Source organism: Lycium barbarum, chromosome 4 (genome assembly GCF_019175385.1).
Source record: "Lycium barbarum isolate Lr01 chromosome 4, ASM1917538v2, whole genome shotgun sequence".
NCBI classification, from domain to species: Eukaryota; Viridiplantae; Streptophyta; class Magnoliopsida; order Solanales; family Solanaceae; genus Lycium; species Lycium barbarum.
The window spans coordinates 17191851-17205032 of NC_083340.1; the positions used below are offsets into that span (position 1 = coordinate 17191851).

Consider the following 13182-nt stretch of genomic DNA (forward strand, 5'->3'; position numbering starts at 1 on the left):
CGAGAAGATAAGTTCGAGAAAATAAGTCCGAGAAGATAAGTTCGAGGAGTGTCTGAGAAGATAAGCCCAAATCTGTGAAAGGTTATCTTTCACAAATTTATCTCCGAGGATCACGCCTTCAACGGACGTGCCCAATATTTTAGGAACCACTTACCCACGTTGGAGTTCGTGTCTTCTAGTTAAAGTGGGACACTAGAACTATAAAAACATGTGTACCAGCCTCGTTAGAGGGCATCAGCATCATCTTCATCTCATTTGTATCTCATATTGTCATCTCTCTAAATAACAAAAGCCCGACCATTATAAAAGTTGATCTCTGTTTACTTAGTCCGAGGAAGGAACTTCCCTCATTCGGACCGCAGCTTACATTCATAGGCTATCTCCTTCATTTTACGTTAATTATTTATGGTTTGTTCATTCGTTTTATCTTTGTTAACAACCTTGGTCACATATCCTTTAAACCACGTACAAATTCAATTGTTGCTCTCATTTGGGGGTAAACAAAAGTGCTCTTAATTCTGCTTATATTATTGAGTCTATTGATTTTTGGTAGGGTAGGCTATTGTTAATATTGCTTCTATTAAAATATTTAGAAAATGAATTTAATTCATGCAATGAATTTTCTAAGTGCTCAATTTGTGTAGAAGCAAAACATAATGAAAGGTCTTTTAAGACTGTCACTAGTAGAAAAATAAAATTGGTTGAACTAGTGCATTTAGACTTAGCTAATTTCAAGAACACATTGAGTAAAGGTGGAAAAATATATTACATTTCTTTCACGGATGTCATGGTGATAAGGAGTTGAAAAATCAGCGGATATCAAAGTAGAAGTTCTATACTAGCCCTGCTGTGAGTTGAAAAGGTAAATATTTTTCTACCTATCAAACTCAAGAGATGAAAAGGAAAAATTATCTTTTACCTAAAACTTCTTCATTAATGTGTGATATATTTTCACGAGTATAAAATTTTATTCTCAAAATAGTGGAGATTAATGAAATGAGAAAAATATTCATCATGATAAATGTGATTTGCATCTTTGAGAATGCTCTTAAAAAGAGTGTTTCAAGTGCATATATTAGTTCTGAAATAACTCACATGTTATTATTATTTGTATATGATGATTTTTATCTCCAATATTGATAGATGTGCCATTGTGGGGGAAGAACCTACACAATTTCTTTACATTGTGACTCACAAGAGGCAATTGAAATTGCTAAGAGTAGTGTGTATAAACGGGAAAAAGACACATTTGCGTTAGACATGATGTTTTCAAGCAATTGTTAAATCTTAGAATTTGTAAGGTCCGGGAGAAATATGGCGGATCCTTTAACCAAAAATTTGGGAAACAGAATAATTTTTGAAACGTTGAGGGGGATAGGGCTAAAGCCCCTGGATTGAGGTAATATGGTGGATACCCGTTTGTGGTCAAACGAAGCCATATAGGTCATCAATATACACTACATATCCTATCTCTATGATGTGTGGTAGTGTTTTGTAAGGTTGAGTTTTGCTCTTAATGTTTCCATAACCCGTTGTGGTGGTGCTATTGAGGAACACTTAATGGATTCACTGTTTGATATGAGAAGGTTGAGCTTATTCTGCTCTTAATGATTCCATAGTCTTAAGGTGGGCTTTGAGATAGACTTGATGGAATCACCTACGTGAGTGTAAAGGTTTGGTCGCCTTTTATGAAAGACTTGGGCGGTCTTTCTAGAGCACTCATAAGACCCCAGGTGTGTGCATGACCATAAAAAGCACTTTGTTAGTGTCGCGGAGTTTGCATAAAATTAAGGATATCGTATGTGTTGTGGGGGTCTCGAATTATGTCCATTTAGTTCAAGAGTATTTCACTTCGTGGATATTAGTTATTGCCTCATTTCACAATGTGCTAATTCAAATCAAAAGATATTTAAGTACATATTTCTTCCTTTTGCCCAGAAATTAATTTCGTATTATTCTTTTGAGATATGTGGGTTATTGTAATACATATACTTATATTATTAATATCTCAAATAAAGAATAAGTATCATCTTTGAATTTTCTATTATATCTTCTGCTAGCTTTGGTCAAAAGCAAAATTAATTATAAGTTTTATGACCTTAATGATATCCTTCATGATGAAGAAAAATGTTTTAATTTATCTTTTAGGCCCATTACAATGGTCTTTGTGGCCTTAATTACTCTTAAAGTTTCAAAAATGTTTAAAGATAAAAGATAACTATTTTGCTATATATCTGATCTTATGGGATCTATTGATATAGCAAAAAAGATAAAGTAAAATCCTTTCTTCTTCTCCTTTTTTTTTTTTTTTTTTGGCAATTATGTTTGTGCAAACTCCAAACTTCCAGCCACTAGTGCAAGTGTTTGGAAGTGCTGTGGAACCTTGGGGAGCGATCGCGCTAAACGATTTGCACCACAGTTGATCCAATCGAAATCGCTTTCAAGTTGTCACGACACAACATTCATCCGATAAGTTTATTCTATCCTTTTGTTCATTTTACCGATTAATATTGTTAATATTTTCAATAGGGCAAACATTAAAGACCAGCGATTTGAGGGGCAAAAATTAAAGATCACCCAAAGATAGGGGCATTCATGCGAATGACTGGGATAGCTCTTCTCACAATTTTCTTCGGGCTTCAGTTTATTTTGTATTTTCATTGGCTCAATAAATATTGATTATAAATTCTGTTATGGCTTCATTTTATCTTGCATATCGATTAAGAAGTAATTGACACTTGTACTTCTTTAGTGATTTATCCTCTTATTGCAAAGTAAGAAAATTAATTAATTAGAAGGAGAAATGTGTAAATACAATACGTTCTACGTGCAAATAAAAACAAATGAAATATTGCATTGAAGAACGATAGAACGACAAAAATTAGCGGTACCGGATATCTATATTAATTATATTACTTTGTCATGATTAAGTAATTTGATAAGATGAAATTATATGATAATTTAATCACAAAGGTATTATACAAAGTAAATTTTACTTGGCATAGCTTATTATGTTACATATTTATGGAACATAACTATACTTTTTAATAATTAAATTTAGTAGCTATAATATTATATTTTTACAACTTATAGCTACCCACTTTTCTACCAATTAACTTACCACTCTCCACACCCCTATTTTTTAGCTGCACACTTTCTCTCTTTCCGCTTTTCCTAAATATACGTTTCTAACTCCCATCTCCCCTAATTTCGTGCTTTTCAAATCAGTTTCTAATTTCTTTCACTTCCTTTTTTTACTCTGTATTACCTGCTCATTAATTTCAACCTTTTACTGCCAAAATTCAACTCTATTTCCTAAAATACGTAAGATTCTTTGTTATTTTTGTGTTCTCCCTCATCATCTTTGTTTCTTTTTGGGCTTTACTAAGCCACAGATTTCATCCTTCCCTGTATTCAGTGGAAGTTTAAAGTTTTTTTTTGTTTTGTTTTTGTTTTGAGGGATCCATGTATCATTCATCCTCATGTCGTTTTAGACCACCGTCTTCTCCGACGTATTTCTTCAGCAAGATCTGACCGGCGTCAGTCGTCTTCTCTTTTCTGGTCAGATCTGTAGCAACTGCATGGTCAGATCTGTAGCAATTACAAAGACCAGCCTATTTGAACAGAAAATATTAAAGACCAAATCATTTAACCGCCGTGACTATTCCTAGATGCCCTCCGCCACCGACCACCAGAATTTTTGAATACAAATCTGAAGTTTTTGTTATTGGACAAGAGTAAAAATGTTCATGTTCTCCAAGAGGTATTTTTTGTTTGGTGCTGTAAGGTATGTTATGGATCTTCACTAATCACTTCCATGCTGGAGTCAGTTTTCTGGTTTCGGTGATTAGTTAAGTGATTTATGTTGGTGCTCACAAAGTTCATTATGGATTTTCCATCCCTCCCGTAAGTTAGTTTCATGCTAATCAAGTTTTCTGATTTTCTATTTTTGGCTAAAACGTATTCCACCATTAGTTAATTGATTTATGTAGGTGTTTTCAGAGTTTGTTATGGAATTCCTTTTGCTCCTGACAGTGAGCTTCATGACTGTTCCTAGATGTCCTCCGCCGCCGGCCACCAGAATATTTGAATACAGATCTGAAGTTTTTGTTATTGGACAAGAGTAAAAATGTTCATGTTCTCCAAGAGGTATTTTTTCTTATTAATGACCCTATTTTCACTTCACCAGATATGTATTTTACTTGCATTTTAAGTATATTTTTATCGTATCTTTCGATGAACTTCAGTTAATTCCTGTTTTTTCAATTCACCAGATCTATACTTTGCATACATTTGAAGTATATTTTTGTCGTATTTTTTATTATTTCAATTAGTTTTTGTTTTGAACTTCAGTTAATTCCTGTGTTTTCAATTCACCATATCTGTATTTTGCGTACATTTTAAGTATATTTTTTTTCATATTTTTTATTATTTCAATTAGTTTGTGTTTTTAATTGTGTGTTATATATTTTTTCTACCTAATTTGTTACTTGTAAATTTATGCGATTTTGAATTTGTGTTTACTTTTTATCAAAGTATATTTTGTAGTATATATTCAGTGTATTTGAAGTGTATTTTTACAGCACAGGCACACACTGTTGTCGTGACAACCACAGTGCATTTGACATTGATATATTTGCATTATATTTATAGTATATTTTCAGTATATGTTGTTATTTATTGTGGTTAATTTGTTATGTTGTTATTTTTTCATGTTTTGTTAATGTAAATTTTCAGTATATCTTGACGCATTCCAGCTGAAATTGATGCAAAGTTTCTCCGTATGAGATACGACGCAAATCGACAAGGCAACCCTGAATGCATTTATTGATAACGAGCAACCACCAATACCCTGTCAAGGCTACCATTGATTATGATGTAGTGATTTTAGTAGATGTTCAGGAGTAGATTTGTAGACAAAACAGTTTATGTTTTAAGTTGTTTTTTTTTTCCAATTTTTTTTTATGTATAACATCACTGTTGCGACATTATTTTTATGAAGATTTTAGAAGAAGATTTATGTATTTTGGTAATGATCCCGCTTGTTGTATAGTCTAATCGTAGATTTGAATTCTGTTTTTATTACATTTATATTTTTCTTGTATAGTTACTGCTAAAAAATTACAAAGTGCATTTCAATATCAAGTTTGTATTTCCTGCGTGTTTTCACTATATTTTATATTTTATTGATGAAACAGGAAGAGTTCTATGCATTTTCTCTATATATTCATGGTACACTTGAATTCATTATTGAACCATAAAATCCATATTTCTGTACTATATACTTCAAAAATTAAAAAAAAAATTTAATACTTCTAAAATACATACAAAATACAAGTGAAATATATTGTAAATATATTCATTACGATTCAAATCTTACGGATCAATTAGAATACACTAAAAAATACAATCATAATACAGATAAAATACAGTGAATCAAAAGCCACCCCTAGGGATTAAAGTTTTTTTATGGAGTCAAGTTTTCCCATCTTATTAAAGTTACTAAATAATATTCAATATCAGCTTATTGCAGTCAATAACTAATATTTTTTGTAACGAACATTTTGATTTTTAATAATGTAATTTCATTGAATATTTTTAATAATGTAATTTCATTGAATATTTTTAATAACGAACACAAAACCGATGGTCATAGCATCAGGAGACAATCTCAACTTGTCACTATGCAATTCAGTTGATGAACAAATCAAGCTTTGCGTGATTTATGGAGCATTAAAAAGAGATTTTTTTTTTAGTTATATTTTGGGAAAAAATGTGAAGAGAGTTTTTGAATTCAAATTTATGTGAATGATTAGATGTTGAATGAGATATGTGATTAGATATGGAAGAGAATGAGATTTGCGTGATTTATGGAACATTAAAAACAGATTTTTGTTTAGTTTGAAAAAGATTTTTTTTTCCTTAAATAGAGGGATTATTTGCTCAACAGTTCTGTGTATTTAGTTTGTATTTTGGCTATATTTATGCGACGCGTCCAGGACCTAAATATAGGAAAAACCAGCTACGAAATGTAAATAATGAACTTGTAGTTATAGCTTGTTAGAAGCAGCGAAAAGGTAGCTATTTGTGAAAATTTTACTTATACAAACACATATCATACATCAATTAATCTTACACAAACAACCAATACAAATTTTCTTTATTGGAATAGTGTTGTATGTTATAACGAATAGTTGGTTTCATGCGAATTGGAAGAACTCATTGTTGAGGTCACATAAAGATATAAATTTAGAAACAACGTAATCACAAAAACAATATTTAAAGACCGGCACAAGCAGTGGCGGATCCAGAATTTAAAGTTAATGGGTGCTCTCTGCGTTAAGCGTAAACCTAAAACTAATCACGAAATTATCATAGTAAGAAGGTACACATCTGATTAATAACATTTAAAACTATCTTAAATTAATTCCATACTTTAATATTTTGTTTTTATTATTTTTCTAAAATTTAATGTAAGGTAATTTGAATTTATCAATTACTTTAAAAAAACAAAAGATTTTAAAATTATTCTAAAAACTGTTCATCATAAATATTAAGCTACTCAAAGAACGTGAATATGATAAACAAAAGAATTCTTAGGTATTAAATTGCTGTCCCATTTTCAGAAGGGTTTTCTATTAAGTTTGATATCATTAGTGGATTTTGTTCTTGTTTCTGCACAAACTTGTTAGGAAGTGAAAAGAAAACGAGAGAGAAAGATAAATTTGTTTTGACTTAATTTAATTAGTATCAACACTATCAATGATAGTGATAATGTAACACCTATGTATGATCCTCCTTAGTATATAATACTCCCTCTGTTTTAATTTATGTGAACGTATTACTATTTTGGTAGTCTACGAGATGGTTCTTTGACCATATTTTCCTTACAGTTTTTCTTAATTATTTGAATTATGAATTATTATGACTTATAACACTTCTTATATAGTTTCTAACTATATATTTCATTTTTACAAACTTGAAAAATTCATGTCAAAATTTACTGTCAAAGTTATAAAGTTTGACCCTCGTACTCCAAAAAAATTCATATAAATTGAAACGAAGGGAATAATATATCACGTTTAAACCAAAGAGAGAGAGAGAGAGAGAGAGAGAGAGAGAGAGAGAGAGAGAGAGAGAGAGAGAGAGAGAGAGAGAGAGAGATGACTAAAAAGGAAATAAACATTAATGTGAAAGTTGGGCTGAAAAAGAAAGGGAAATATAGAATATTATGTGATCAATTATCAGATATTATTGAAAAGAAGGATTGATCCCTTGACCCTGGAACCAAAAAATGACCTTTGGCCCATAGCACCTAGCGCTTCTTTATGTCAATGGGTGCTAACTCATCTATATACCTAATTATACGAAACTTCTACATAATTAACAAATTTTTAATTGAAGTTAGTGGATGCTTAAGCACCCATAAGGGTACACGTGGGTCTGCCCCTGGCCGCATAAGGAGGGACACTCCGTCCAAAAACGCAGTTATATATATTCAAGGTGTGTGACTTTTTACATTAAGAATTAACATTGTTAAGTGAATTTTTTTTTTCACGTTATTTTTGAATTACGGAAATACATGCACAATTCAAAAATGTTTTAAAAAGGAATAATCCCAATACTAGCTAGGTTCAAAATCATAACTTGTCATTAAATAAAGCACTAATACAACATACAGAAATGGAAACTTGAGAAGTTAATACAGGGTTGACAAGGAAAATTAAATGCACACACTACAAAAAACATGTTTTATCCAGAAACTAAAGCAGCAACATTATTGCAATTTACAAACCTGCTTTAATAAATTAGCTTCAATCTTCTTGTTGCTTGTCAAACTCTTGCTATTTATATAGATCAATAAATATGATCTTATTAAATTCTGAGATTGGTCATGTCCACTTGGACTTGCTGAGGGAGAAGAGAGTATTTGATATTAAGGGTCTCAAAGATCTTCTTCAACTCAAAGATGAGCTCGGTGATCCTGCTGCTTCTATCCCCATAGTTTTGATGGTTAATGGTATGTTGAACACATAGTATCATTCCCATTGTGTGCACATTCCCTATACCTTTCACTATCACTGAGTGTTTTGGATTCCAATACTTTGGCTTGCTCTCGAGGTACCTATATATATTTTTCATCAAACACATAATCATATATATATATGTTGATTTGATATATAAATGAAACCCACAAAATAAAAAGAAAAAAGAAAAGAATTTGTAAGGGTCCTAGATCATGGTGCTAGCTTCTCTTTGCTATCCCTGTCATTGAATTGTAAGTATCGAGATAAGTTTGGAATGTTTGATTAAGTATAAACTAGTTTGTTCAGGCAGTCACAAACTTGCTACAACTAAAAATGGAATTTAGTTTCTCACTGACCACATCTTAACGTTGGGAATTTGAATCACTATAGACCGGGATCAAGAAAACATATAGAGGCAGTTAACATCCGGTGACCTTAAAGGTAATTATAAGTAATTTTCATAAGAGGTAGGATTAATTAAAGAACCCTTATTTTGACTAAGAACATAGATATATAAGTAAAAAAATCACTAAAATTGCGCTGCAAAGGATGTGGCCTAGTGGTCAGTGTATTGGGTGGAGAACCATGAGGCACGAGCTCAAATTATAGCAAAAGCAAAAAAACCTATGTGATTTCTTCTCATCTGCTTGCGCCTTGGTGAAAACAGTTACGCAATATCTATGCTGGTGAGAAGTAACCGATACCCGATGAAAAAGTAGAAATAATTGAAAAGTAATTATTAATTAAAGAAAGGGGGGGGGGGGGGGGGGGGGAATCATCGGAGTTCTTACAGTTGAATGGCCTTTTTGAGGGCAATGATGGTGTCCATAGAAGTGTTGGTATCAATATCAAAGGAAATGGCATCGCCCATTTCAGGGCTTCTATAGAAGTTGCTTATTGGCTTTGTGATCAACACTGCATTCGGGTAGTATATTTTCTCATTGTCATAACGGAGAAATACTGTCGTCAATATATTCATCTCTTCAACTATCATCTGCATATATACAATAGACATATTTAGAGCTTGAAGGGACCAAATCCATATGCAAGAGCATGATAATTGTTAGACGGTTAATTGTTAGTGTTGAGCAAAATTGATATTATAAGTACATTTTTAAATATACCTGAACTCCATCGATAACACAACGATCCCCAATGTCGAAAGGATGGACGACAAAGACAAAGATAATGGATTCGAAGATAGTCTTGCAAGTGTTTTGGAAAGCAAATCCCAAAAGGACAAGTTGGGATAGAAGGAGAGCTAGTATTTGAGTGGACAATAGCCCCATCACTAAAAGTGAAATCACAAGTATAACAAAACTGACTATCCCACTTGTTAACTTGTGAAGCTGTTGAACTGCCGTCTTTGTGTCATCCAATGAGTGTGCCAAGTACTTCCTTTCATAGTATGCGCGTACCTACAGTTATCCAATTAAACAAATTCAAGAATTTAGCAGATGATTATGGTAAAGAAATAAATTTTGACTTAACTCAATCTCAAAAACTAGTTCATGAGAGAAGACTTTCCCAAAACCACATAAGAAGATCACTCATTCATTCATTATGGGCCCAACATTGGAAACAAGAATTGAGATGAACCATGCTCTGATACCATGTAAAAGAAATGGATCTCGGGCCTAACTCAACCTCAAAAACTAGCCATGAGGGAAGGGTTTCCCAATACCATACAAGGGATTGGCCATCCCTATGTGAGACTCTTCTACTGTTTATTAGCAAGGTAAAAAAAAGTATAATATCACAAAAAATAATTTCATAAAGAATATAATCCTGAAATTATATAATCCTGAAATTAAAATATCGGGGGTGTTGGTGGGAGGCCAGGGGTGGGGGTGTGGGGGTCGCAGGGAATGATGGGGGGAGGGGGTGTGGAGTCGGTGGGATAAGATAGACAATGATATTTCTCTTGCGTTGGAATATCCCATGAGATTTATCTCACTTTCTATGTGAGATAAATTATCCCCCATTTATCCTCATACTGGATAATACTCATTACCAAACACAAGATAAAATAATCTCATGGGATATTCCGGAATTATTATTCTCATCCCACCAACTACAAACGAACAGTGATTTGTAGTAAAGTGAATAATAATTACCACCCAATTTTTGAAGGCAGACTTGGTAATCCTTCCGGTCTCAACAGCTCCTTCAAAGAGTGGGAATATGGTATTTATCTCTACTCCATTCAAAAACCTCATTAGGTCTTCCTCCTCTATGTACCTTAACAAAATAAGACAAAAAGCCAATTACCATATGTTATACAACTCATTAATTATATCATATTACATCCAATATGTATACGTACTCCATATAAGTACAAGGACGTTTATCAATATACTATATTTTGTTCAAACTTAAATAGAGTTGAGAGAGCGACCCATGCAGAGATTTTGACCCTATAATTCTATAAATTTAAATTAAATTTGTGGAATGTACTCCACTTCGTGTGAAAGAATGATGGGGACATTATTTAAATTATACCATATATTATACTAGCAGTTGTCAACTTCAACTTCTTAGTATTTGCTATTGTCACTCATTAGTTACTATCAAGGAGTACCTGACAAATTAAAATCAGTTTCTTTCAATAACTCATTGAATTCTATTATTCATTCTCTCTCGATTTATGTGATATTATTGGTTTTGTGTGGAGTCTAATTACGTACTCAACCTGACCTTTCTATTGTGGAGTAGTATTCGTGGAAAATATTAAAATATATGAATATATAGATAATTAATATATTATCCAAATTCAAATCTTAAATAAACTATTTTCTTTAATAAAAAAATTACTCAACTTAAGGAGTGTAAAATAAGAAACTAGTACAAACTGCAAAGGTAACATGGTATGTTTTTCAAAATTTAAATTCCTTTAGATAATAAGGAAATTTTGAAGTTTAATGTGATATTCTCTTAATTAAACTAGAAGTTATATACCAGTTATATAATACACCTGAATAAACATCTTAAACTTCGTCTAGTGGACATATTTTGAGTTAGAAAGAAGTTGGGTGAAAAATAACATTAATGAGGGCGACAATTATGCTTGGATTGTGACCATGTTCATCTCCCCGCTAATCACTATACGTTACAGAATTTTTGTTTGAAGGGAGAAAATGAAATTATCGAATCACAGGTGACTTGCTTTGGCCTTAGCTAAAAGGTGGTCCTTCCTAATAACAAAAGTTAATGGCTTTTAAATGTTGCCAGGCTTGTTGAAACTTACTTTACTCCCCAACCAAGTAACAGCAAGACCCAAAATTAGTGATGTCCATTCAATCTTTGGTATGTTTAACAAAAATACGAAATTATTTTTAGAAACGCGGGAAGTTTGAAGGTTGTAGCTGGGCAACTAAAAATACTCACGCTCACCTAGCTATAATCTTTTATAATTGGTATAAGTGTATAGTCAATCTATAACAAGTATATATTAATCGAATAATTAGTGTATAATATATACATACTGATTATCTACATATTATACAGATTTATACTGGCTAAATTCTGTAAAGAAAATAAAAGTTAAGATTATTTACTAAATGGGCCACTTTAGGCTGTTCTGAGTATTTATAGTGTTTTGGTTCAAAAAGTATTTTTAATTAATCTGAAAAAATATAATTTTTTTAAAAGTATACTATAGTATGTAAAAGTTAACCTTCAATGATTGATTGATTATTGTCGTGTGTGCGCGCGACACAAAATCTCTGTAAAGGAGGAGAAGACTTACTTGGCACCATGATTGGCCACGTTCTTGAAGATCTTTCTGGAACAATTTCTAGCCTCCATTTCACTAGTAATCTCAGTTGCGGTGTTCCCAAACTGATCCACCCTCTTAGAAATTGTTGACAACCCAAAGAACCTTACATAATTAGCCAATCTCTTCACACTCCATGCTGATGACTTGCTTTGCATGCTCAGCTTCTTTAGCTTCGAAAATTTCCTCAATTTTTTCAAATTATGCCTTTCTTTGACATCAACAGGCGGACCGGAAAGTGCGTCTAGAACATAGTGATGGAACACACTTTCTTTCATACGATCAAAGTAAGTCGCAACGAAAAAGGAGGAGGCTAAAACTTTGACCAGAATGATCTTTACAGGCCAGATCGTTGCAGCAATGAGTAAGGCCAGTAAAGCTTCGCGTAATTTTGTTAGCATCTTGTTTTGTTTGTTGAGCTTTGAGTTGAACAAAAAATTCAATGACAAAAGGACAAGACCTAACCAAACACAATTTTGGAATCTTTTTCTAAGACCATAGACAAAATATAAGACCTTTTCCCGAAGCATGAAGTTTCTCTCAATGAGGAAGACTAGGAATCGGATGACCAAATTTGAAATAAGGCGACCACTGAAAATGACAAGAATCAGCATGCACCATTTCCACAAGTCAAGCCCCCATAAGGGATTTTTCCTAAGAGGTGAAATTGTGAGAGCACATATTACACAAGATGTTGTGAGTAACAAAAGTAACCACTCAAACAAAAGCCTAAAAGGGATTTTTCTCCTTTTCTTTTTGCACTCTTCTTTAATCCCAAATATTCCTTCTTGATCATCTTTTCCATGTTCTTGATCATAGTCATCATCACTATCTTCATCCTTTTCACACGAGGGCTTTAACGACTCATCAGATTCGTCGTCTGAATTTCTAGTGTTTTGGAAGATCGGAACACTACTATTGAACTCAAAGACTCGAGCTTTTGGTTTTGAGAAAGTAAGGCGACGTATTGTTTGAAATTTTGAAGGATTTTGGGTAAGTTTTGTTTCTGCCATGTTGTTAGCATCATCGATACTCTTCGTGTGATCTTGTTCGTCCATGAACTGAATCACATGATCAGAGGCTGGTAATTTCTCCATTTTTTTTTTTGGAGCTACTTGGTTAAATTTCATCAACCTATCAATTGTCCTTATATAGAATGTGAATGTGTCTTCAAATATCAGGGTGATCATGATGTTTGGTTGAAGATATGGAGAAGCTAATCGGCACGTGAAATCGTAGAGTCCGGAGCCTAAAGATATAAAAATACACGGTATAAATCAAAAGGGGATATTAAAAAATTTACATACCAAAACGGGTATAACGTGGGCTGATCCACGTTATACCCCAAAAAACTTTTTCGGTTGTCAGAAGCAATCAACG

General features: G+C 32.7%; 1 protein-coding gene across 1 annotated transcript; it reads right to left on the reverse strand.

The window, feature by feature from the left end:
* Positions 1-7629: 7629 nt before the first annotated feature.
* On the reverse strand, positions 7630-12946 carry LOC132635414 (mechanosensitive ion channel protein 10-like). Its single transcript, XM_060351791.1, has 5 exons — positions 11776-12946; positions 10145-10268; positions 9152-9445; positions 8819-9021; positions 7630-8125 (listed from the first exon to the last, which is right to left on the reverse strand). Exons 1-5 carry the CDS (start codon positions 12930-12932, stop codon positions 7876-7878), a joined length of 2028 nt encoding a protein of 675 aa, XP_060207774.1. The 5' UTR covers positions 12933-12946; the 3' UTR covers positions 7630-7875.
* Between the last annotated feature and the right edge of the window lie 236 nt (positions 12947-13182).

Coding starts and splice junctions, on each gene's coding strand:
- LOC132635414 (XM_060351791.1), bottom strand. CDS start 12,932: ATGAAATTTAACCAAGTAGCTCCAAAAAAAAAAATGGAGAAATTACCA. Junction 9,022..9,151: donor GTGTTATCGATGGAGTTCAG/GTATATTTAAAA, acceptor GTATATATGCAG/ATGATAGTTGAAGAGATGAA. Junction 8,126..8,818: donor CTCAAAAAGGCCATTCAACT/GTAAGAACTCCG, acceptor AAATATATATAG/GTACCTCGAGAGCAAGCCAA.